Genomic DNA, 27433 nt, shown 5'->3' on the forward strand with positions numbered 1-27433 from the left:
AGCAGTTAATACCCTAGAGACTGACTGGTGGGAGAAGGGTTGGAGTAAAACAATTTTTACTTTATGTCTGTGTTTGATTTGTAAAGCAGTAAATATCTTAAATTAGGTGCAGAAAAAAACATGGGAGTTCAAAGGAGGTTAATTCATTAACGCTCGCAAGGGAATGAAAGAGTATTTCATGTGATCTAAACCTTGAAGCAAAGGGTAGGATTTGAATTATGAAAGTATGTGAGATAAATGGTATTCCAATAATAAACACTAGCATTTGATAAGTACACCTCCTAGGCTTCAAAAATGCCTCGTGTTGCATTCATCACTGTGATCATCTGTTTTGAGATACTTTCACTGGCTTCTACTCTTCTGTATGTTCCGTAAATATAATTCTTCCCAAAGTTCTTCATCATTTCTTTTCATCCTACTCATTCTACCAGGAAAATCTCACCTAAATCTCTATAATCTGATTTTGCTTCTTAATTCCAAAACTATATACCAAAGGTTTACTTGTTACTGACCTTTAATAAACAACTCAATTTGAAATAAAACTTTGCATAGTCTCTTTCATGACTTTAAGATAAAATACATATTTTAGAGATAATTTATATTTCCAGATTATATTGTACTTTTATTTATTAAATGAGAATTTATTATGAGAATTTATTTAACAGCTGAGCTTTTAAGAGAACGGGAATATGAACACATTATTTCTACACTTGATCTTAGCCAAAAGGCCGAGAAGTAATTCACATTATTTTTAAATATCATGTTTTTTCCTTAAAGGAACTTAGCTCCTTAGCATGACATACCGAGCCCATCATAATCTGGACCCTGGTTACCTTGCTAAATAACTTCCACTTCCTACCATTTTCCTATTTGCTCTGGTTTTACTCAACCTCTTGACATATCTTTGTTCCTTTTGCTTTCCTTTACATATACTATTCTCTTCGTCCTGATACCGCTTCTATTTCTCCATCTTCTTCTGGACAGATAGTACTCATTTATTTCAGGCTTAGCTCCAGAAAGTTCAAATATCATCTTCCTAATCTACCCAGATATAACTGAACTCTCCTCCTTTCCCCAATAAATATGTAAGTGAAATAACATGAACAAAAAACTTTAGGATATTCCTCTGACTTCAGTGAAACCAAAGCATCCTGGTTCTATTATTTCTCTGACTTTTTTCTTTGTCCTCTATCTGTCCTTTTATTTGTCACTACACTACAGGGTTCTTAGCTGTACCCTCTTTTCACTGTGTATGCTTTTCCTGGGTGATCTTAACCAACCTTGTGGTTTTAATTCTTGTCTATATACTAATATTGCTTAAATACCCTTAGACTAGAATTTCCTTAACTGTCTGTATTCTCCTGACTCCTAAATCTCTCTTACCTGTGAAAAACTATCATTTTACACCCTTCTCCACAACCAACCTTTTCTCTTTTCTATTTGTAGAATCCTTGCTCCCTTAGCATTCTTCTTCTGGTATACCCTTCTCATTTTCTGCCTGATTTAATAGCTCAGCTTCCTAAGCAGTCTACCTGTCCTTCTTTTTTGCTACCATTTATTTCTGTGTAGCTGAGAAAACGCTTTACTTAAAACTCAAATCTGTGCACTTGACTCATACCTTTATTTAAATTGGCACCTAATAAGATAAAATCCCAGCTCTTAAACTCAGTTTATAAGGCTCTCTGCTCTTATGTCATTCTCACGGTACTCGTACTCCTTATTTTATGCTCTGACAATATCAAACTACTCTGTACCACACACACATGTATACATGCATATACAGACACTCAAATATATTCACATTCACACAGTGCTCTCTCCTCTTTCTAGAATGCATAATCCCTTCCCTTTAAGGTTCAACCCAGATTTTATTCCCCCAGGAACCCTAACATTTCCCTAACTCCCAGGCTTTGCTACCATAACATCCCCTGCAGAGTTCTATCATTAATCATAATTCAGCCATTTGTTATCCACTAGACTACCAGCTAATTGAGGGCAGACTATATTTTATTGCTTGTTGTCTGGTACTTAATACAATTCCTAGCCCATGACAGTTACTTAATATTGTGGGGGGGGTTTTGAAAGTGTCACTGTTTTATAATTTGAAAATGGTCATTTTGTTGTTTCATTCATTAGCAACATGCTAGACGTGTTTATGAAATTCTTCGACTACTGGTAACTGACATGAGTGATGCTGAACAATACAGAAGCTATCGACTAGATATTAAAAGAAGACTAATTAGCCCATATAAGGTAGGACATTCAATAGTCTTAAGTGTTAAGTTGTTGTTACTCTTTAAAATATGAAGGTGAGCAAATGCCAGTGCATGGGAAGGCCAAATCACTGCTAAATAACTTTTACAAAAGTGAAGATATTCTTCCAGTTAGTTGTAAGGATTATCACTGTTATCATTTTCTAATCTAAGCTATAAATCTGTTTTCATTAATTTAAAAACTAACCCCAGGGCCTCCCCGGTGGCTAGCGGTTGAGTGCTGGGTTGCGAAGCTGTCCGCAGCCTCTGCAACACTGGTTTGATCCCCGGCTGCTCCCCGGCCACCGGAGGAGGGTTCCACATGGTGCGCAGACCTCTCTTGCCACCCGCTGCTCCCCTCAGCAGCGTACTTCGGTCCTTCTGCCTGCTCTGCTCCCCGCTCTGGCTCTGGTGAATTCTCTCACCCTCCTGCGTTTCTGACTGTACCCAGTGCTTGTATAAATAAATAAATCTTAAAAAAAAAAAAAAAAAAAACTTTAAAAAAATAAAAACTAACCCCAAGGATAGTCTGCCGTGGTTAGTTTTTCCTTTAAATTGTATGGATCTGGGCCTCCCCGGTGGCGCAGCGGTTGAGCGCTGGGTTGCAAAGCTGCCCACAGCCTCTGCAGCGCCAGTTCGATCCCTGGCTGCTCCCCGGCCACCGGAGGAGGGTCCCGCATGGTGCGCAGACCTCTCTTGCCGCCCACTGCTCCTCTCAGCAATGTACTTAGGTCCTTCTGCCTGCTCTGCTACCCGCTCTGGCTCTGGTGAATTCTCTCACCCTCCCGCACTTCTGACTATACCCAGTGCTTGGATAAATAAATAAATGAATGAATCTTTAAATAAATAAATAAATAAATAAATAAATAAATAAATAAATAAATAAATAAATTGTATGCATCTTTTGAAAATCTGGGTTTTTCCCTGAAAAATTACCTTGTTTGTTTTTTCCTCTTCTCTTGTTTTCCCATTTTTCATGTGTATTCAGTCTTTTCTTCTTCTTTTTAAATATAGCCTTGATTGTCATTTGTGACTTCTATAATTTACCATAGGTGAGGTTGCAACTTAAGTGTTCTTTACCCTCCTTTTTTCAACCTTCATTCTGCTTTCCCTTTCCCCTCTCCCTCTCTAAAATCCCCTTTATTTTCCTCTAACTAGAAAATTTCCCCTTCCAGATCAGATTTGGCATCATCATCATTTGGTCATTATCAAGTAGATAATGTCCATGCCAACATGTGTGCACAGGACTTGCTATGATAGTTGCAGCTGGACAGTGAGCTGATGGGGAAGAATATTTGTTAATTTATTCAACAAATCATTATCAAGCACCTAACATGGTTGCTACATTTTAGAATACTTTTATTGAAGTAACACTGGTTTATATAATTATATAGGTTTCAAATATACTGCATTATAAATCAACATTTGTATATACTCCATTATGTTCACCATTCCCAGGTCTAGTTTTTATTCCTCAACATACAGTTAAACTCTTTTACCTGACTTACCCAGCCCTTTTCCCCCTTCCCTTCTATAACCACTGTTTTGTTCTTATAGTTCAAGTTTATTTTTGTTTTGTTTATTCATTTCATTTTTAAAAAAATACTTATTTATGCATATAAGAACAATAGAGTGTAGGCCAGAAGTATGGCAGAGTGAGAGGATTCACCAGAGACAGAGCGGGGAACAGAACAGGGAGACTGACTGAAATACACTGCTGAGGGGAGCAGTGGCTGAGACAGGAGAGGTCTGTTGCACTATGTGGGTTAGCTCCCTGGCCAGGGAATCGAACTCATACTGCAGTGCCTGCCAATAGCTTGATAGTGTCTTTAACCCCTGCGCCACCAGGGATGCCCTTGTTTCGTTTATCTTTCACATATGAGTGAAATCATATAGTTTCTTCCTCATCTTATTTCACTTAACATAATGCACTCCAGTCCGTTCATATTGTTGTAAATGGCAAGATTTCATCTTTTTTTTAAAAGATTTATTTATTTATGCATACAAGAACTGGGGTACAGGCCAGAGGTGTGGGGAGGGGTGAGAGGATTCTCCAGAGACAGTGGGGAACAGAACAGGCAGACTGACCGAAATACACTGCTGAGGGGAGCAGTGGGCAAGGCAGGAGAGGTCTGCTGCGCCATGTGGGCAGCTCCCTGGCTGGCTGAGGGATCAAACTCGTGCTGCAGTGGCTGCAGATAGCTTCATAGGTTGCGTCTTAACCCTTTGCGCCACCAGGTAGGCCCTCATCTTATTTTTATAGCTGAATAGTATTCTATTGATACTGTGTATTCACAACACATGTTCTTTATCCTATCACCCACCGATGGGCATTTAGGTTGTTTCCAACTCTTGGGTATTGTGAATAATGCTACAATGAAATGGTGGTGCATATATCTCTTTGCATTAGTATTTTCACATTCTTTTTTTTTTTTTTAGATTTATTTATTTATTTATACAAGCACTGGGTACAGTCAGAAGCGCGGGAGGGTGAGAGAATTCACCAGAGCCAGAGCAGGGAGCAGAGGAGGCAGAAGGACCGAAGTACACTGCTGAGGGGAGCAGCGGGCGGCAGGAGAGGTCTGCGCGCCATGTGGGACCCTCCTCCAGTGGCCGGGGAGCAGCCGGGGATCGAACTGGCGCTGCAGAGGCTGCGGGCAGCTTTGCAACCCAGCGCTCAACCGCTGCGCCACCGGGGAGGCCCTATTTTCACATTCTTATGGCAAATACCCAAAAGTGAGATAGCTGGATCATTGGGTATTTGTATTTTTAATTTTTAATTAATTAATTTATTTATACAAGCACTGGGTACAGTCAGAAGCACGGGAGGGTGAGAGAATTCACCAGAGCCAGAGCAGGAAGCAGAACAGGCAGAGTGATGAAATACACTGCTGAGGGGAGCAGTGGCTTCGGCAGGAGAGGTCTGTCGCGCCATGTGGGACCCTCATGGCAGCTGGGGATCGAACCGGTGCTGCAGAGGCCGCAGGCAGCTTTGCAACCCAGCGCTCAACCACTGCGCCACCAGGGGAGGCCCTGTATTTTTAATTTTTTGAGCAATCTCCATACTGCTTTCCAATTTAGATTCCCACCAACAGTGCACAAGGATTCCGTTTTCTTCACATCCTTGCTCACCCTTGTTTTTTATTTTTTGGATAATAGCCTTTCTCACAAGTGTGAAGTGACATCTCATTGTTTTGACATGCATTTGCCTAATAATAAGAGATGATGAACATTGTTTCTTATAACTGTTGGCCCTATATATATGTCACCTTTGGAGAGGTGTCTATTCAGATACTTCACCCATTTTTAATAGTGCTGGTTTTTGTTGCTGATTTGCAGAAGTTCTTTATATATTTTGGATGTTAACCCTTTGTTGGATATATGGTTTGCAAATACCTTCTCCATTCAGTAGGATGCCTTTTCATTTTAATGATTGTTTCTTTAGCTTTGCAGAGCTTCTTAGTTTGATATACTCCCATTGTTTATTTTTGCTTTTGTTTCCCTTGCTATTGGAGTCAAATACCCGAAAACATCTCTAAGACTGATGTGAAGGAGGTTTTATTGCTTTTGTTTTCTTCTATGTATTTTTTGGTTTCAGATCTTATAAGTTTTTAATCTATTTGGAATCATATTTTCTGTGTGGTAAAAGAAAGTCGTCTAGCTTAATTCTTTTGCTTGTAGCTGCCCAGTTTTTTCAACACCATTTGAAGAGATTTTCCTTATTCCATTGTATACTCTTGCTCCTCTGTTATAAATTAGTTGTCTGTACATAACGTGGGTTTATTTCTTGGTTCTAAAATTCATTAATCTTTGTATTATTCCAGTACCAGATTGTTTTGATTACTATTTCTTTGTAGTGAGATCGTCTTGGCTGTTTGGCATCTTTGGTAATTCCAAATTTGATTTTTCATTCTATTTCTGTGAAAAATGCTGTTGGGATTTTGATAGGGATTGCATTGAATTTGCATATTGCTTTAGGTAATAAGACCATTTTTATTTTTATTTTTATTTTTTAAAAGATTTATTTATTTATTTATACAAGCACTGGGTACAGTCAGAAGCGTGGGAGTGTGAGAGAATTCACCAGAGCCAGAGCGGGGAGCAGAGCAGGCAGAAGGACCGAGGTACACTGCTGAGGGGAGCAGCGGGCAGCAGGAGAGGTCTGTGTGCCATGTGGGACCCTCCTCAAGTGGCCGGGAGCAGTCGGGGATTGAACTGGCTCTGCAGAGGCTGCGGGCAGCTTCGCAACCCAGCGCTCAACTGCTGCGCCACCGGGGAGGCCCTGTACCACATCTTCTTGATCCAGTCATCTATTTTGGGGCATTTGGGTTGTTTCCATAGCTTAGCTATTGTAAATAGTGCTGCAATAAACATAGAGGTACAGGTGCCCTTTGAAATTAATGTTTCTGTGTCCTTTGGGTAAATACCTAGGACTACACTACTGAGGTATGAAGTAATTTTTATTTAGTGACAGTAAAGCTCACCAATTCCGTGCTTCATTTATTTGAGGTATCAAGTTTACATATCAGCTTAAACATGCTCTCCCATTAAGAAATTAGTTAGAAATTGAAGTTACTTGTACTTTGCTTTAAAAAGTTCTTTAAATACAGATAATTAATTTGTATCAGTGCCAAAAGAGATAAAAATAGCCTGTATTCATTGGACTCATTTTTAAAATTTTTTTTAAGATTTATTTATTTATGTATGTATGTATGTATGTATGTATGTATGTATGTATGTATGTATTTATATAAGCACTGGGTATAGTCAGAAGCGCGGGATGGTGAGAGAATTCACCAGAGCCAGAGCAGGGAGCAGAACAGGCAGACTGACGAAATACACTGCTGAGGCAGCGGGCACGGCAGGAGAGGTCTTCGCGCCATGTAGGACCCTTGCCAGCGGCCGGGGATTGAACCGGCACTGCAGAGGCTGCGGCAGCTTTACAGCCCAGTGCTCAACCACTGCGCCACCAGGGGAGGCCCTGGACTCTTTTTGTTTTAAAAGATTTATTTTATTTATACAAGAGCTGGGGTACAGGCCAGAGGCACGGGAGGGTGAGAGGATTCACCAGAGTTGGGAGCAGAAGAGGCAGACAGACCAAAAGCACTGTTGAGGGGAGCAGTGGGTGAGACAGGAGAGGTCTGCCATGCCTTGTGGGTATCTCCCTGGCCAGCCAGGAATTGAACCTGCCCTGCAGAGGCAGCATAAAGCTTCACAGCACTACGCTCAACCCACTGCGCCAACGGGGAGGCCCCATGGACTCATTTTTTAAAACATAAAAAGAAACTATATCTAGTACAGAAGTAATTTTCAGGTCTTCACGAAAACATAAATCTGAACAATTTGGCTAAAATTTAATGCAGCTGCTTGGTTTTAGCATTAAAGCGTCTATATTGTTTCACAGGCATATTTTAAATTCATAATTCATTTAAAGATATAAAATTTAGAATCATTGTTTTAATATTATTGGATTTGGAATCAGGAAACCCAGTTTTGAGGTTCTTTAACAAATTGTATGGCTTTTACAGTTTATTAACATTTGGGTATTAGGCTCCTCTTCCATAGAATGGAAATACCTCCACAGAGAGAAACTGAACAGAAAGAAATACAATACAGTGTACATATAATTAAAGATGTTTTTGGTGAAGTCATTGGAATTCATATATCTCCATGTCATTTTTAAATTCTTAAAAAAGAACATTATTTCTGTACTTCCCAAAAGAAACTATTTCAGCAGATGGAAATTAAGGCACGGAGCCCTTAGCAGCATAGCATTTTTGAAATTATATTTGAAAATGCTTTTGGAATATGTGAAACTAGGCAAGAATAAAAGGTTATTTTCTGAAATGGATTCATAAGCCAAATGTTTATATTAATAAATTGACATTATTATCTTAATTTGTCTGCATTAAAAATTATCAATAGCCCTTGCCTATGAAGAAATTAAAATTTTTTTTTTTTTTAATTTGGAGGGGCTGACTATTTTGAAGCCAATAGAATGTCCATTACAACCTTAAGGAGTTCTACCTTTCAGGATTTCATTTCTATTTCCAATGTCACTTGCTAGATATGGGTGTTCCCCAAATCTGGGGTTATTTTGTTTTAACTTTATTTTATTTACACATACAAGAGCTGAGGTGTAGGCCAGCGGTGCAGGGGTCAGGGGGTGGTGAGAGGATTCATCATAGACAGAGTGGGGAGTAGACCAGGATCTACTGAAATACATTGCTGAGGGTAGCAGCCAGCAAGACAAGAGGTCTGCTATGCCAGCTCCCTGCCCAGGGATCCAGCTCATGCTGCAGTGGCTGCCGATAGCTTCATAGTGCTGAAACTTAACCCCTTGCACCACCAGAGAGGCCCAAATCTGGGTTTTTGAGGTTTTTTTTTTTAAAAAGTTTGTTTTTTTCTTTTTTAAAGAGATTGATTTATCTTTGTATGTGTATAAGAATTGGGATATAGGCCAGAGGTGGGGGGGTTGGTGAGAGGATTCACCAGAAACGAGTGGGAAGCAGAGCAAGCAGATTTTACTGAAATACATAGCTAAGGGGAGCAGCGGTGAGACAGGAGAGGTATGCTGTGCCATGTGGGTTAGCTCCCTGGACAAGAATCAAACTCAGGTCGAGGTGGTGATAGTGCTGAGATTTAACCCCTAGCCACCAAGGAAGCCCTTTTTAAAGTTATTTTTTAAAAATGTATTCTATAGGGGCCTCCCTGGTGCTGTTAGGGGTTAGGTCTTAGTACCATGAAGCAATCCGCAACTAATGCATCTGAGTTCGATCCCCAGCCAGGGAGGTGACCCACATGGCGCAGCAGACCTGCCTCGCCTGCTGCTCCCCTCAGCAGTGTATTTCAGTCAGTCTGCCTGTTCTGTTGCCTACTCTGTCTCTGGTGATCCCCCCCCCACCTCTGGCCTGTACCCCAGTTCTTATATGCATAAATAAATCTTTTAAAAAATAAAAAAAATAGTATATAATATTTATATATACCCCTCTAAAGAACAGCTTCTCAGACTTAAATGTGCACACAGAATACCTGGGAACTAGGTAAATTACTAGTAATTTAGAAAAAAATAGCTTATATTCCTGTCACATAGCACAATAATTTTTAATGCATGATCCTTTAGTTCCTGAGCTATTTCCTCAAGTAAGATTCTCTTCCATAGGGTAGCCATGCCTCTTGGCAGGATAATTAACTTAGAGCACAAAAGCATTTATCATCTACATGATCAAAGAGTAAGACTACACTGTCCATCCTTCCAGGCCTTAGAAGCAATACATCTGACTTCCCATCAGTTCCCTAGGACTAATGTTCAGTGTGGTCAGTGGTCAGTAGATCAACAATATTAACAGCACCTGGAAACTTGCTGGAAATGCAGATCTCACCCCATCCCTACCTACTGAATCAGAACCTGCATTTTAACAAAATCTCCAGGTGATCTGTGTGCACATTCAAGTTTGAAAAACAGTGCTTTAGGGTTCATTTTATATCAATGTGATTAATGATTTTTCTTTCTGATTATAGTAGTCTCATTTACTTCGCCCCATGAATTTAGGTCTAATCTTTTTTGTAGTGTAATAACTTAATTCAGTAAGGACTTACCTCCAAACTTTGTTGCCTTGTTTTAGAAATATTTGTGATTATAAATATAGCCTGATTTTGAGCTTTTTAAGGAGTAATCATGACATTTTGCTCAATAATCTAAAATTATTACAGTTCCTTTTTAAGGGATTTTTTAAAGATTTATTTATTTATGCATACAAGGACTGCGGTACAGGCCAAAGGTGTGGGGGGTAAATGCATTCACCAGAGACAGAGTGGGAAACAGAACAGGCAGATCTACTGAAATACACTGCTGAGGGAAGCAGTGGGCAAGACAGGAGTGGTCTGCTGTACCATGTGGGTAGCTCCCTGGCCAGGGATCAGACTTGTGGTGGGCTACTGATAGCTTCATAGAGTTGCATCTTAACCCCTTGCGCCACCAGGGAGGCCCCCTAAGGGATATTTTATTAGTTTTTAGGGTTTTTGTTTTTGTCTTCTGAAAGGCAGTTAAATGTAGGGACTAAGAATAAAGACTTCAAATCAAACCTTTAGGGTTTAAATCCTGTCTTCTCAGTTTACTACAAGTTATTAAACTCTTATATTCCTTATTTTCCCTCTATCAATTTAAGAAAATTATAATACCTATCTCATAGAGTTGTTAGGATTACATGAGTTAATATATGTGATTTCGTATCTCTATGTAAGATTAGCTCTTTATTATGTGCTCTAATAAAAGAGGATTGATATAATATTCTAGAATGGCTTATCTGAAATGTATAAGATTTTCATATAGTGCAGTGTTGTTGCCACCCACCCAGGAACCTTGGAATCTGTCTTCATTCTTCCTTCTCCACATCATCCAATATTTTCTCCACTAAATCTGCCCCGTCCCCTCCTCCATCTCTGCTGTTACTGACTTAATCTAAGTATTCATCATCTCTCACTTGAACTCTTACAGTAATTGCTAACTCGGTCATTTAGTCCCTTCACTATTACTAACAGTATTGTTCTGCCGCAATGTCCAGCTTAAAATTTGGACTCTTCATTGCAAGCTCCTCATTGCAAACTCCATCTTAGTAAAATAGGAAGTGTTTAATAATATAATGTAGTCTGAAGCTTAATACTTAATATGCGCTAATAAATAAGTGTGACCATTTTTGGTTTATCTTTCTGAAATTCATCCATCAGTTCATGTTAAAATTAATGTATGTTCGGGCCTCCCTGGTGGCTCAGCAGGTTGAGCGTCGCACTGCAAAGCTGTCCGCAGCCTCTCAAGCAAGGGTTCATTCCCAGCCGGCCAGGGAGAAACCCACATGGCATGGCAGACCTCTCCTGCTTCACCCGCTGCTCCCCTTAGCAGTGTCTTAGGTCCATCTGCCTGTTCTGCTCCCTGCTCTGTCTCTGGTGAATTCTCTTACCCTCCCGCACCTCTGACCTGTACCCTAGTTCTTGTATAAATAAATAAAAATCTTTTAAAAAAAATGTATGATCCATAAAAATATCCCTGGGTAAGGAAACTAGAAGTGAGCATATTGGCAGGGAAAATCCAGCTTAGAATTAAAAATTGATTGACTGAATATTGAAATGAAGCATAATAGCACTTCATTTTAGTTGTCTTTCCTCAGTTAATACATTTTATTTAGGGCCTCCCTGGTGGTGCAAGTGGTTTATTTAGGGCCTCCCTGGTGGTGCAAGTGGGTAAGTCGCAGCACTATGAAGCTATCCGTAGCCACTGCTGCATGAGTTTGATCCCAGCCAGGGAGGTGACCCATGTGGCACAGCAGACCTCTCCTGTCTTGCCCTCTGCTCCCCTCAGCAGTGTATTTCAGTAGATCCGCCTGTTCTGCTCCCCACTCTGTGGTTAATCCTCTCACCCCCCGCACCTCTGCCCTGCACCCCAGCTCTTCTATGCATAAATAAATAAATCTTTAAAAAAATACATTTATTAAAGTAATATTTGAGTGACTATACACTATTATGCTTTGGAGAGGGGGCTATTAATTACACCTCTATATTTACCATTAATTGATACGTATACCAGGTCTTTTGGTTAACTCCTTCATACTTAACATTATGTTCAGGCTTCCTTGAGGAAAACTGTATGAGACAGATTTGGGCCTAGTCTATTATTATTTTTAACATTAATGACTTAAAATTGTAAGAATGTAAAATGTATCAGCTTTCTTAGTCTAACCAATAATTGTATTTGTTGCTTAGAAAAAGCAGAGAGATCTTGCTAAAATGAGAAAATGTCTCAGACCAGAAGAACTGACAAACCAGATGAACCAAATAGAAATAAGCATGCAACATGAACAGCTGGAAGAAAGCTTTCAGGAACTCGTGGAAGATTACCGACGTGTTATTGAACGCCTTGCTCAAGAGTAAAGATTATACTGCTCTGTACAGGAAGTTTGCAAATTTCTGTACATTGTGTTATGAAAAATCTAATGATGACTTTAATTTTAAAATCTTGTAACAATTTAGTTACATTAAAAGTTATCTAATCTTTAGTTGAATATTTTCTTTTGGAGAGATTGTATATTTTAAAATAATGTTTAGAGTCTATACGCATATATAACATTTTAAAAAAGATATAGCTTCTGAAACACCACTGCAATTGCTTTCCTTCTTAAACAGTATAATAAATGCTTAGTTGTGATATGTTAATGTGTGATATGATTCTTAAATACTTATGATAAACTTTTCCAGTCTGTTTTATAAAACCTTAGATTTTAAGCTTTTATCATTCCTCTCATACTTTGCCCCTGATATTTTATGACTTTTTAAATACTTCTTTCTTGTAATCTTGTTTTTCCTATATGATTTTTCTAAATAGGAAATGCTTCTGGTATAGGTTTTGTTCGTTTTGTTTTAAATTACCTATTAACTGCTTATTGGCGACAAGATGGGCAAGAGAGAAGTTAAACTAAATACAACCTAAAATGTAAATGTTTGGCATCAGTATTATTAAGGTAATTTAGAAATGAGCATAAACATTTCATAAATAATAATGTAAGACAAAAATCCACTTTACTATTATTGAAATATATCTGTGTACAATAAGGAATGTGTGTATATATATACACACACATGTATATATATACATTCCTCAAAAAAAAATATATATATATATCCTTGTTATAATTTGCGCTAAGGTTACCAAGATGGTTGAAGTCCAACAAGAAAAAAACCAAAGTAATAATAAATTGCTTAATATATTTTATTTTTATAGAAGTAGAGTATAAATTGCTTGATATAAAATTATTAAAAGTAAAAGCTTGCTATTTATAATGTGTGGCAGTAAATCAGGTATTTTATAACATTAAAAAGAGAATGTAAGTTAAACTTTACTTTTAAAATCTGATTTGTTAATGCTTAAGGTAAAATCCCAATTTGGACAAGCACTAGCTTGTCCTTGGTCAGCTTTTCATCAGTAAAACCTGTTAAACATAGAAACAAAATAATTGGTACCCTCTGGGGACAAAATAATATGAGTGCCAGCATACCAGTGGTACTAGGCCTCCCCTCATTCTAAATGAGTGTTTCAAAAATCTCAAACCATCTCATCTCAGAAGCTTATATACAGATAAGACTTGATTTCTGAGAGTGTGTATATGTATGTATGTACATAATTTGTTACAGATAAAGTGAACTTCATTTAAAATCCTTTCTGAAGCTATGAAAGCCATTTGTTTTCCATTTGAATTAGCTAATAATTTTTAAAGTTTTTATTGAAAACTCACAATTGATACCTAAAGATGAACTCTAAGGGGGAGGGGAAGTATAATCTTAATAATCTTTCAAGATACTTTTTATGTGGAAACCAGAAAAAGCCAATATGACACCAATTTGTCTATTTTTTTTTTTTTGACAATGTTCCATGTTCAGTTTGTGAATAAAGATCTGGTTTAGTATTAATCTTTGGGACTTAAAAGGCTCTACCTTCATTTGGACTTAGGTGCACATCCTATGTATGGTAATTAAATAGGACAGATGGGTAGGACCGTGTGTGAAATCCAACACAGCCGCCCTTTACGGCTTAGTGGCCACTTTCCGTCCCTAATATGGTAAACTTGGTGCCATTTATCATCCAAATATACATGAACTATATTTACTTGTTGCTTTTACCCTTCTTTTTTATCCTCCCCCCCCCACCACATCCTTAATTTATTTTTCTCATCCTCTCCAAATTGCATTTTCTCAACGTGTTTGAGAAAACACCTTTCTGAGCATCAATTTTTCATCTGTAAAATGAGGTTGTACTAGAATGATTTCCCTGTTCTGAGATCTATGTTTATCCTTTTTATATCTTCTCAGTCTTGTATTCAGATGTAGGTATAGATATGGGGTAATGTCTAAAGTAAGCCATTTTTATAAATCACACAAAATTGATAGTTTATATGTGAGTTTGTATGAGAGGGAAAAAAACCACTATATGATGCCCCATCTTGCTGTTCCAGAGCATTATCTATTCTGAAGTTTGATCCATTACCACATCCTTGCCTAGTAGAGAAAAGCTAATAGCAAAGCACTGAACACCGTATCAGATAATAATTAGAATCACAGACCTTAGAGATCAATTGGTTTAATTCCTTAAATTGATTTTTAAGATTTTTCTTAGAATTTAAAAGCCAATTTAACAATATCAAGCAATAATTAATATAGCCATAATTCTTCTAAATTATATTTTTGTATTATCTCAGTGTATACACTGAACATATACTTTATTTTTGAAAAACATTTCTAGGGTCAAAATGGTTTTCATAGGTGTACAGTACCTCACATTGATGTGTCCATTTCAACATTTTGTTACAGACAATATTCAAATGAATCAGTGTCTTTATATATATTTTATTCTGTGATCATTTAAGATACATTTCTGGGAAATGCAGTTACTGAGTCAAAGGGTAGGAATGTATGGCTATTACATGAACATGCCATATTTTCTAGACTGGCTTGTGTATACTGGTTTTAACAGCATTTCATGGCACTAGATGTTCATTTTGTTGGTTCAGTAGGTACAAAATCACCAATTTATATTCCGTTTTACTAAGGCTAAGTATTTTTCATTTTTTTTTTAAGATTTATTTTATTTTATTTTTATTTTATTATACAAGCACTGGGTACAGTCAGAAGCGCAGGAGGGTGAGAGAATTCACCAGAGCCAGAGCGGGGAGCAGAGCAGGCGGCAGGAGAGGTCTGCGCACCATGTGGGACCCTTCTCCGGTGGCCGTGGAGCAGCCAGGTATCGAACCGGCACTGCAGAGGCTGTGGGCAGCTTCGCAACCCAGCGCTCAACTGCTGCGCCACCGGGGAGGTCCCTATTTTTCATGTTTTTATGAAATATTTTCCCTCATATGGATTGTCCACTTTTTTAAATTTTGTCTTTTTGGATCTACACTTTATAGACAATAGATTGAGAGGTTCACTTACTATGAATTAGTCGCAAAGCCAGAACTTCTGACTTCCATGGCTCCATCTCATCATCCATCATGGAGGTCAGCCAAGTCTTAGTGGGTAGAGCCCACCCACTAAAAGTTCCTCTTTTTTAAAGATTTATTTATTTATTTATACAAGCACTGGGTACAGTCAGAAGCACGGGAGGGTGAGAGAATTCACCAGAGCCAGACCAGGGAGCAGACCAGGCAGAAGGACCAAGGTACACTGCTGTGGGGAGCAGCAGGCTGCAGGAGAGGTCTGCGCGCCATGCGGAACCCTCCTCCAGTGGCCGGGGAGCAGCCAGGGATCCAACTGGCACTGCAGAGGCTGCGGGCAGCTTCACAACCCAGCGCTTAACCGCTGCGCCACCGGGGACGCCCTGAAAGTTCCTCTTTATAAGAGGAGCTTTTTATCCATCACCTGAAAAATACCTCATTTGCATGACCTTTGCCCTAGTCACCAGAAATAACCCACTGCCCTCTAGATATGTTAGAGAAGAAGGTATTGGGAAAAGGATGTTTGATTGTAATAAGTTAGTAGTGTCCCAATTGAAGTATTGAAATTCCTCGCGGGCCTCCCCGGTGGCGCAGCGGTTGAGCGCTGGGTTGCGAAGCTGCCCGCGGCCTCTGCGGCGCCCCGCCGGCTCGATCCCCGGCTGCTCCCCGGCCACCGGAGGAGGGTCCCACATGGCGCGCAGACCTCTCCTGCCGCCCGCTGCTCCCCTCAGCAGTGTACTTGGGTCCTTCTGCCTGCTCTGCTCCCCGCTCTGGCTCTGGTGAATTCTCTCACCCTCCCGCGCTTCTGACTGTACCCAGTGCATGTATAAACCAAACAAACAAACAAATAAATAAATAAATAAAACATGCCTCTATTTAAAAAAAAAAAAAAAAAAGAAATTCCTCGCTTCCTTTGACTTGTTCAATATCTACTTTTTATTTTCCAAATTCTTTAACATCTTTATGATAATGCATATCATTCTGCTTGTATTGTTACAGTGGGTTATACTGTGCATTTACCCATTGACTTAGGCAGAACTGTCTATATGTACATAGGGCATTTTCAATAAGTAGTATGCACGTAATACAAAAATGCAAAATGGCATAGTGAAAATTTTCTCCAAAAACTCCAGAAACTGCTGCTGCTGATCTTGCATGTCTTTCAGAGATATATGCATAAGATATAAAAATGTGTGTGTGCTTATATATATATGTCACATATATGTGTACATGGTAACTTCCCACATAAAAGCTTGCATTTAAACTTAATCTTGGAGATCATTAGCACTGTCTTGTTTAATGACTGCATGATATTCCATTGTATGGATATACCCTAATTTACTCCACCAGTCTCCTATTAGGTTTCCAGTATTTTCCAACAATATAGAATGCATGCTGTTGTACATGTGCTGTGCATACATGGGCAATATACCCACAGTTAGACTTCAGTTGACTTCATATTTAGTGTATTAAATTTACAGCAGTTAAAATTATTAGCATGAACTAAGGTTGGAGAAACTTGATAATGTACCAAACTGCACCAAAATCCAGGCAAATCAAGTATACTGGATTATCCAACCATCTCCCTTCACAGAAATAAAGGCAAAGTGAGTTGAATGCTTAGGCACATGCACTTGACTTTCCTTTAATCTTATTTCTCTCTTCCCAAATTTTAACATTCAGAAGAATTGCTCTATAGCAAGCCTTCCCAAACTCAGCACTATTTGGGTCCGGATGTTTTGGGCAAGGAGAACACTTTGTTGTATGGGGCTGACCTGTGTATTGTTGGCTGGTTAACAGCACCCCTGCTTCTATCCACTAGACACCAGTAGCACTATCCCCACTCCAGTTATGACAAACATGTCTCAACACTAATATGTCCCCGAGAGGCAAAAGTCACCCTTGGTTGAAAACCACTTCTCCATGAGATTAAATGTTCATTGATGTTAAGCACCTTTTTTATTATGTATCATGTACAGAGTACAAAATTCAAAAGAGTATTCGATAAGAAGTTGTTTTCCCTTCCCCTTAGTCACTGAATTCACTTCTCCAGAGGTGATTACTTTCACTAGTTTCTCTATCCTTCCGTTAACTGCAAATATCTAATTTTTTGTTTTAACAGAATATGTAGAATCTTCTCCAGTTAAATTTAACTCACTTTTATTCACATTAGAAAACTTCATTTGTAAAAACTGTTGGATCTCTCAACTTCATTTCTAATAGCTGTTTGATTTCAGTGTGTGTGACCCAATCCTACAGTAATGGACATTTAGCTTGTTTCCTAACATTAGCTCTTATAAGCAATGTTGCAGTGACTATCCCTGTGTATACACTCTGTAAATATGGGAGTATGTATGCAAGACAGTGATGGAGTTGCTGAATGAAAGAGTATGGGTGTTTTACATTTCAGGGGGTTTTGCCATTTTGCACACATTTGAGACTCTACAAATGTCTATTTGGATGCTTAAATATTATGGAATTTTGTTAATTTTCATAGTTACAATAATAAGGTTGTAACTGTATAAGAGAATGTGTTTATTTCTAAGAGTCACATCCTGAAATATTTAGGAGCAGTCATGAAATATGCTAATTACATTTAAATGGTCTGGAATAAAAGTACATTTGTGTGGGTAGGCTACCTTTACATACATACATGCATACATACATAGATGTGTATATAAACAGAAAGCAAGCAAGCATTTGTGAGAGTTTTTTAAATTATTGAATCTAAGTGGAAGGTATATACAGGTGCTCACTGTATAATTCTTTTTATCTTTCTAAATTTTCAAAATAAAAACTGGAAAAGATTGTATATGTGAAAAAAACACCATGAAAAAGGATGAATCGGTTAATAAGAGCTCTTAGAAATCTAAAATAACTGTTCTAATTCAAGCAGCAGAAAGTTAGTGTATAAAGAAACTTCTCAGAATATCAAAAAGATAAAACAGAGGGTCAGTTTGGGAAATATGATAACCAACTTATTTTGTTTCAGAAAAGCAAAGCAAACAGAACACTGCCAAAAAAAGGGGGCTAATTCCCCAGAGTTGAAGAAATGAATCTTCAAATTGGAAGAGTTCACTGGAGGTTGAGTAAGATTAAATGATCACTAACATTTATTGAGCACTTACCAGCTGCTAAGCATTTATATTTACATAAACAATTACACCATCTCAATTCTCACAGGCACATGATAATGCTCAAGTGAGGCCTAAGGAGGTAATTTTACCCAAGTTACACAGCTAGTCAGTGGCAGAACTATAATTTTAGCCTAGGCATTGTGACTCAAGTTCTTAACCACTTACCTAAACCACTAATTACAAAGATATACATGTAGACTTAATTATTAAAATAATTTCAGAACACTGAACATCAAATAAAGACCCTAGGTGCTTTCAGAGGGGAAAATGGAACCTGACAGATGAGGGGGAATTCAAGTAGCATTAGACTTCTTACTAGCAAGCCAAACTTCATGCTAAAGAGAGAAGGGAACAATGTGACAAGGTTATAAAAAATTATTTGAATCTAGAGTCCTCTATCAAAACAAGTACAAGAGTAAAATAAAGGTGGTTTTGGAAATCCAAGACACGAAAATATTTATCTCACACTTTCTGATGAAGTTACTTGTAGACCTACTTTAGCAGGAGAGTGAAATCAAAGTGCATGTAAGATGAGTAAAATAGTAAAACTAACCTGATTCCAATGAAAAGAAATCTGAGAGTGGCAACTGAATTACACATCTAAAAAATAGTCCAAATTAGAATAGGAAATTATGAACTCCTGGGCGGGGGTAGGGGTGAGGTGGGGGAGTAGAGGTGGGGGGTAATGTACAAGAAAGAGTGCAAATATAATGAACCATAGTTGGCAGACTTTGAGCAGTATCTGCAAACAAAAACAGGTCAAAGTGGTTGTGTCCTTGTAGAGCTGAGACTACCAGAGGGAGGGTGGGGGATGGGAGCAAAGGCAAAGAGGGCCAGACAATGGTGGAGAATTATGGGTACTTTAGCAATGGATATGTTGTGGTAACATGCATCTAAAGAGCTATGAACCTATACCCCTAAATCACATGCGATGTTGTAAACCAACATTACCTCAAAAAATAATACAATTTAAATTTTAATAAAGCAAAGTGGTTGAGTCTGGGATCATACTACCAAAGTTAGGATGAGAACCTGCTTTTTGCTGTAAACCTTGCTATATATAATTGCACGGTTTTTAAAACCACATTGTAACCTTGATAGAAAATTTTAAATAATATTACCATATTATATGTTACATATAAATTATATATTTTTCAGCAACTGAAGCACCATATTATTATCAAATAAAATAAAGCTGTAAACCGAGTTTACCTAAACTAGATTAAGTGGCATCTTCAAACAGACTGTGCTCCATCTGACTTCCATGAAGCAAAAATTGCCAAAAGATTGTAAAGAGCTTTCTTTTATTAAAAAAAAAAAAAAAAAAAAAAAAAGGAGCAAAAGTCCTTTTCTTTGGAAACTGATTCTCAAAGAAATTATAGTTTAACCATGCACTTTATTTGGCAAAAGGACCAATCTAGGGAAATTGCTACCAAAAGCAAATTGTCTCCACTTTTTGACACCTCGGTTCTACGACTCTACAAACACTGAATGTAAAACCAAAGCTTTGAAAAATTTCATGTCCAAATTTGGAGGCTTTCCACAAACTCTGTGGGGAAATATAATGCAATAAAAGTGTAATGCATCTAAAGAGCTATGAACCTATACCCCTAAATCACATGCGATGTTGTAAACCAACATTACCTCAAAAAATAATACAATTTAAATTTTAATAAAGCTTTGAAAAATTTGAAAACCAAAAGCTTCGAAAAATTTCATGTCCAAATTTGGAGGCTTTCCACAAACTCTGTGGGGAAATATAATGCAATAAAAGTGTAATGCCACCCCTTATGCATATCTGAAGAGCTCAAGTATGTAAGTTGCTATGACAAATGTCTTATAAATGTTTTTTAAAAACTGTATTTTAGGGTCTCCTTGGTGGCGCAAGGAGTTAAGATGCAACCTTTGAAGATATCCGCAGCACCAGTTCGATCCCAGCCAGCCAAGGAGCAACCCACATGGCATGGCAGACCTCTCCTGACTTGCCCGCTGCTCCCCTCAGCAGTATATTTCAGCCAATCTGCCTGTTCTGTTCCCTGCTCTGTCTCTGGTGAGTCCTCTCACCCCCACACCTCTGGCCTGTACCCCAGTTCTTGTATGCATAAATCAATGTATCTTAAAAAAAGAAAAAACCTACTTCCAGTGTTATGATGTATACAGGCTGAAAAAGGGATGACTTGTCTCGCCAATGAATTTTCTGCGCCTCACTATCTTTATCATAAATTGGAAGGGGTGGTGTTAGAGTTGGATTAGGTGATCTCTGAAGCCCTTTCCAGTTTTTTAACTGTATTGTCTCTTCCAACTTAACAAAAGCCCAGTTGAAAAATATGCTTTGAGTAGATTCTCAGTTCACCTGGACAGTTCTTAAGTTTTTTTTCAATTAATAATTTAGGCAGGTGAATCTGTGTGGAGTCTTGGGCTGTACAGTTTGTTTACCTAGCTCTCTGAATCCCCCTTTGTGAATGCTGTGGGGCCACCACAGTGAGGCTTGTTTGCTGTCTGCTCTTACAGCAGCTGCTGCTTTTCTTCCTTTATCCTTTATCAAGCCAAAAAAAAAAAAAAAAAAGCAGTGATGTTTGTGCGTACTTCAGATGAGGAGAATGTGCTCCAGACAGGTTATTCTCTGGGTTAAAGTGGATGGGGTGAGTACAGGGGAGTTCAGTTCAGTGGGAAGAGAGGTCGAGGCAGCATCTGCCCTCTTGTTTGTTTTAACAGTTTCAGTCTTGAATATAGAATTGGTTGAGTGAGAGGCGATCAGAAGTTAAGAAATGCACTACTGCTTATTTTGTCAGCCAGTTTGGGTAATGGAGGCGGAGAATAGAAGGGGGAAAAGGGACATAGAGCTAGTTTTTTTTTCTATTATTAAACCCCCTGTTATTTCATAATTCCACTTTGGAGATTCTTACTGCAGTGTATTTTGCATAATGGTTAGCTGACCAAGGAGTACACTGCTTCATGATTTTAGGGAGGAAAGACTAAAATCACAAATATTTTCAACCTCTGATATTAACGGTCAAACTGCTGTCTATATTAACAGGTCCAACAAAACTATCTATGTTTACTCAACACACTAAGCATTAAACAGCAAACACAGACTCACAAGCAAACATAAGAATATATGAGAAGAAAACCAGGAATGTACCATCACTTCAGGAGGGAAAGAATAAAAACAGCAAAGTAAGTGATCCTATAGGAGGGAGGAAAGCATAAAAGAAGAGAAACAAGTGCAGAGTAAAGGCAAAAGGAAAAGAAATGGAATAAAGGCATAGGTAATGTTGTGCACTGCTATCCTTTTGCTATGGATCATGTAACCATTTATTCCATGTATATGTGGGGCTGGTCATGGTAAAAATAAGTGTCTTCCCAAAGGAAGTCCAGAAAAGTGGTATGTGTGTAGAAAAAAATCTGGATGAATAACTCTTTAACAGCTTTTCTGGGAGACTTCTCTAATAATAATATTAATAATATAATTATATTATTATTTATCATGTATTTGTATATTATATAAAACATTATTTATAATATATAATAATATAGAAACTTTATATTATACATTTCAGAATTTTTAAAAATGTTTTTAATAGAAAAGCCAAAACAGGGATTTAAAAATATTCCACCAAGGAGATCAAAAGCATTTTCTTTTGTTTTACAAGTATGGATCAGAGATGCCAAAGGAAGTATGATTTCCCTTCTCTCACCTTCATCTTTTTTTAAAATTTTTTTATTATTTAAATTTTATTTTTATATTCCCCTTACAATTACAACCCCCTTATTTTGACCCCAAGCCCTTCTTTCCCCGCCCCCCAACCCCCAAAGAGTGTCTCTGGTTCATAGTTGTTTGTTGATTTTGATATTTTCTTTCTTATAGTTATTCTTTTTCCTGGTCCCTTATTTAAGTTCTCTAGATTCCTGCTATGAGTGAGACCATCCAGTATTTTTTTCTTTCTGGCTTATTTCGCTGAACATAATCCCTTCCAGCTCCATCCATGTTGCTGCAAATTGCATGTTTATCTTTTTTGAATGCTGAGTAATATTCCATGGTGTATATGTACCACATCTTCTTGATCCAGTCATCTATTTTTGGGCATTTGGGTTGTTTCCAAAGCTTAGCTATTGTAAACAGTGCTGCTATAAACATAGGGGTGCAGGTGCTCTTTGGAATTGATGTTTCTGTGCCCTTTGGGTAAATACCTAGCAGTGGAATTGCTGGATCATATGGAAGCTCTATGTTTAGTAGGTCAAGAAATCTCCACACAGCTCTCCATAGTGGTTGGACCAGTTTGCACTCCCACCAACAGTGCAGGAGAGTTCCTTTTTCTCCACAACCTCGCCAACATTTGTTGTTGCTAGTTTTATTTCTCACCTTCATCTTTGTAAGATATGAAGGGAAGTAAATAGAGATAATTTCCTGGGAACTTATAGTCTGTATTTTTGGCTGGTTTTGGCTGTCAGGGATAGCCAGAGTCTGTAACCCTGGTGTTAATCCTCTGGGGCTTATAGCCTTGAGCATCTAGTTTGGTCTTTCTTTATGGAAATCTTATAAATCTCAACTTTCCAATTCATTTCATGAGAACAAAAATATTATCTTGGAGTCTAGAGTAAGCACCTATGTATTTATTGATTGACTAATTGATTGCTAAATTCTCTTGTAAACTTCTTTCCTTCCTCACTCTGAATGGAATTCTTCATTCTCCAAAGGAGGATAAGCAGGTGCCACTTTTCCAGGAATTACTAATTTGAGAGTACATGAGAGTGGCTAGTAGCATACATTTCTATTTAGATTTCACAGGATGAATATACACATTTTCTGCTTTAACCCATCTTCCCTCAGAGTCAGTTCTAAGAGACGTGATCAGGGAAGCCTTATACTTCAAAATTGTGCAGTTGCAAGAACCAACTCTGACTAAAGCAAGCAGTTTCTCAGAGAACTCAAATGCATCAATGCATGGGAAACTAGGACTACCACCTCTTCCCTCTACTCTTCCCTCCCATGATCCCAGCAGGTGGGCTGCTGTTCTAATACTGGATAGGCTGGGATATCGGCCTATAGCAGGATAGGCTATTATGGTGATGCATAATCATTGCTTATAACCTCCTACACTAAGCCAAGAGGATGAACTAGTTTGAAATGAATGCTGGCCAAACTGTACCTGAGATCAACAACTCACCTGGGACAATGTTTCCCCCCGCACCCTACGATGAAGCTGGATCTCTCTGGTCCCATCTATTCTGCTTACGCTGACAGACTGCTGAGGAGAATGCAGCATGCTATTTGGGGCCCCTTTGGATTAGATGTAGAAATGGTTATAGATCCTTGAAATTTTTACAAGTTTAATGTAAGAGGGTCTCAAGGAGGGTCATCTAATCTCAAATTAGTAATCACGCATTAGAAAGGGGTAGGAGTTAGTTCCACTCTTAATAATTATGACTAAGAAAACAGCATTAGAAAAATTAAAAATGACAGAGGCAGGAGGGTCACCTAACAAGTTGTCTTCCCTGCCCCGGCTCTCTCTTGGCATGGTGAAAGACCAAGAAAACTAGGTGCAATAGCGAAGAGAAACCCACTAAATTTCTCTTTCACCATTGGCATTACTTTTCCTCAAAACCATGGAGAATTTACACATTTTCTCTAAGGGTACACTAGATTACTGAGTAACATTTCCATTATTGACTGTAATGATTGGTATTCTGCTAGCAAGTTGGCTAAAAGCACACTCTGGAAACTTTCTGCCTGAACATATATATAATCACTCGAAGTTGGCCCTCACTTTACAGGCAAGTCCATGTGTACACAGAGTATGTTTGCGGAGAACACCGAGTTCCTGGAAAGAATGTTTATTTGACTTAAAAAATGTAACTGCATAAAAATATTCCCTCACACTAAAATTAGATAATTAGAGGATAGGATTGGAAATACTCTCAAGCCATAAGGTAAAATGATCCTAATTTCAGGATCAAAGGCTAATTTTTCTGATTCAGATTGCAACACTGAGAAGGATCAGGAAGGGAGAATGAAGGTGCTATCCAGGTAACAAGCCCACTGATCTGGGCAGGTCCCAGGTCACCAGTTTCCCTCTACAGAATCTGAGTGGTGCCAGTAGGCTACATGTTATTTCAGTTCATTTTACAGTGTTTTCATATATAACACTTTTATCCTACAGATATGTAAGTACCTAAGTCTTTATAGTCTTCGTTTTTAAGTGTTCTGCATTGCAAATAATCCTATTACGTATTTTCTAAACTTGTGAAACAAATTAAAGGAATATGTACTAAAAAACAAAATTTATTTTTAAAGGAATTTACTTCATGTCCATAGTCATCTAGAGCACTTTAAAAATGTGAATTTGAATTACAAATTTCACTATATACATTATAGAAAACCAATGTAATTTTTTAATTTTTCACAAACTATAAATATGGGAAAAGTTATATGGTGTAAGTCTACACTAAACTATCTATCATTAAATATACTAAAGAGGAAAGAAAAACTTAAAAATGATTATAAGAATTTATTTCTAATTTATTTCTTATATAAGAGATTAACAAATTTTAAAAGACGTTAATAAAACATGACTTTTTAAAAGACCTCTAAAACAATAACTAATCAAATTAAGAAAAATATTTTGACATTCAAGAATGAATTTTTGAACACGGGAAGTGAACAGAATAATAAGAAGAAAAAGTCATCCTTTATTTCTCAAGCCCTGATTTTGAAAAATTATTCAACATTTTATTCAAGAATTAAGTACAAAATCTGAATGTGATGGGAGTTCAAATCACAATATAATTAACCTTCATTTTACAGGTGGGAGGAAGGCCAGAAGTGAGTTAAAGAAGAGACACATAGTGATTACTCATCTAAAAGGAAGCATTCTAATGTCCTCAATATCCAGATCACAGAATGTTAGAATCACAAGGGATCTTAGATGTGTCAGTGGTCAGCCCTTTATCCTGTAGGTCAGTGTGCATATACACCTCATAAAATGATCATTTGGAGAACACATGCTGGCAGCTTTTAATATTTCTAATGTCAGGAAGATGGTCATAAAAGAAGCCAAATCAAGGATGGACTATCATTTGTGCAAGTTTATGTAATCTTCATTTCTAGCTCAGCCTAGATATCCACACTTGTTGCTGAACTATGAGGATTTCTTCACTGGATTCCACTACAGAAGTGCTACCTGAGTTCTCACTGTATTTCCTTTTCTTTTTCCTTTCAGTTACAGGGGAATTAAGTTGAGCATTTGTTTTCACTGAGCTGAATTACATGACCATGTGTTCTATATCAGATGTATTTAAAATTGGGCTTAATGTCTTCTGACACTTTGCTAGGGACTTCTAGTTTTCTTTTTCTGCACACTTCCTGAGACTGTGCCGCACTAACTATCAGGCTCCTTTGCTGCACTCAGCTTCTTGGCTTCAGTTACAGAGCAGACAGACTGACCACATTTAAACACCTCCCTGGAATTAACCTGACTTTGAAAAAGTTGAAGCTAGACATCACCTGTGGGAATACATTTCATTCCCTATACATCTTATTTACCTCAGTGGAAAACATTAATAATTCTCTTTCAAGGTGACCCAAAAGCATACAAGACTGGGTCTCCAAGAAGTAGGGCATGTATCCTCTAATTAACTCGTTCAATGTAAAAATATCAGGACTGTGAAGTCAATAAAAAGAACGAACTAGGGCTAAGTGTTCTAAGATTTGATGTTTATGATGAGTGCGATAAGCAAGTTGTAACAGTAAGTATGCAATACCTGGCAGCAACAATTCCCCTGTAACTGAAAGGAAAAAGAAAAGGAAATACAGTGAGAACTCAGGTAGCACTTCTGTAGTGGAATCCAGTGAAGAAATCCTCATAGTTCAGCAACAAGTGTGGATATCTAGGCTGAGCTAGAAATGAAGATTACATAAACTTGCACAAATGATAGTCCATCCTTGATTTGGCTTCTTTTATGCCCATCTTCCTGACATTAGAAGTATTAAAAGCTGCCAGTAACAGTAAGTATGCAATATTTAAATAAAATATTTATGCATATTTACCTGTAAAAGTCGGGGTAATGCACACATCGGTTGGCTGCAGAGTGGAACTATGATACATACAGTGAATGAGGCAGGGGACTTGTGCTTTTCCCGTTACTCATTTCTGAATTGTCTGTATTTTTCAGTGTGTAAATTAAAAACTGAAAATTAATTAGGAGACATCTCACATTAGCCCTAATCCTTACACAGCTTTCCTGCATTTAAAATCTGGGACACTATTACATTCTTGGTTTGGCTCGTTCCATGGAGAGTTCAATTCCTTCACCAGACATTTCTTGAGTTTCGGATGCTTCGCCGGAAACCAGGCTACCAAGAAAATGGAAATCTACCCCAAAACGCAGAGTAAGAGGAATAGGAAATTTGGTAAAAATGGGCACTGTCATCACGAGGAAGACATCAGTTCCCTTGACTCATAATTGGCCTTATGTCTGTTTCATCTTTTGGCAGAGCAGGTGGCAGACGTCATCCTCCCGTTCTCAAACGTCAAATTTAAAACTAAGACTCCAGTTAATACCGCCGGCCGGGAGTTGTCCTTGGGGAGAAGTCCCCTGGATACACCCACTGGGGTACCTAAAATAGATTCTGCGGCGGCACACAGATTCTGTCTTGTCTGGAGTCTGCTGAGTAATGTAGATTCTGGGACAGCAAAGGGGCAACTAGTGACTTTGAACCAAATTTTACGTTCCATCTGTATCTAGGGAAATCATTTACAACAAAGTGGCAGACGATGCAAAGTGCTATGTTGAACGCTAGATTGTGCTTTATTTTTTTCCTCCTAACTTCACGTTTCCATGCACCAAAATGTTGATGCTACAAATATTGGATGCCACACTTACCTGACAGGCTTCTTCCATCGCACCTGGACGCGGGGACTCCGAGCGAGCGCGCGAGCTGCGGCTGGAGCGGGTCTCTCGCAGCCGGAGCCAACCGAGGATTCCCTCGCTGGCCCGGGCGCCGGGGCCGCTCCGCCGCCAGGGCTCCCGCAGTCCGCCCCCGGCGCGCACGCGCGCTTCCCTCGGGCGG

General features: G+C 38.3%; 1 protein-coding gene across 3 annotated transcripts in view; it reads left to right on the forward strand.

The window, feature by feature from the left end:
• The window catches only part of HAT1 (histone acetyltransferase 1), a 51467-nt gene extending 39020 nt beyond the window's left edge, over positions 1–12447 (forward strand). For all 3 annotated transcript variants that reach the window (XM_037523536.2, XM_037523537.2, XM_037523539.2), the window contains exons 10-11: positions 2137–2253; positions 12009–12447. In XM_037523536.2, coding sequence (XP_037379433.1) covers positions 2137–2253; positions 12009–12176 — 285 coding nt within the window. In that variant the 3' untranslated portion in view covers positions 12177–12447. The remainder of the gene's footprint in view (positions 1–2136; positions 2254–12008) is intronic.
• The last annotated feature ends 14986 nt before the right edge of the window (positions 12448–27433 follow it).

Source organism: Talpa occidentalis, unplaced genomic scaffold (genome assembly GCF_014898055.3).
Source record: "Talpa occidentalis isolate TD23 unplaced genomic scaffold, MPIMG_talOcc4v2.1 talOcc4.3, whole genome shotgun sequence".
In the NCBI taxonomy this organism is placed as follows: domain Eukaryota; kingdom Metazoa; phylum Chordata; class Mammalia; order Eulipotyphla; family Talpidae; genus Talpa; species Talpa occidentalis.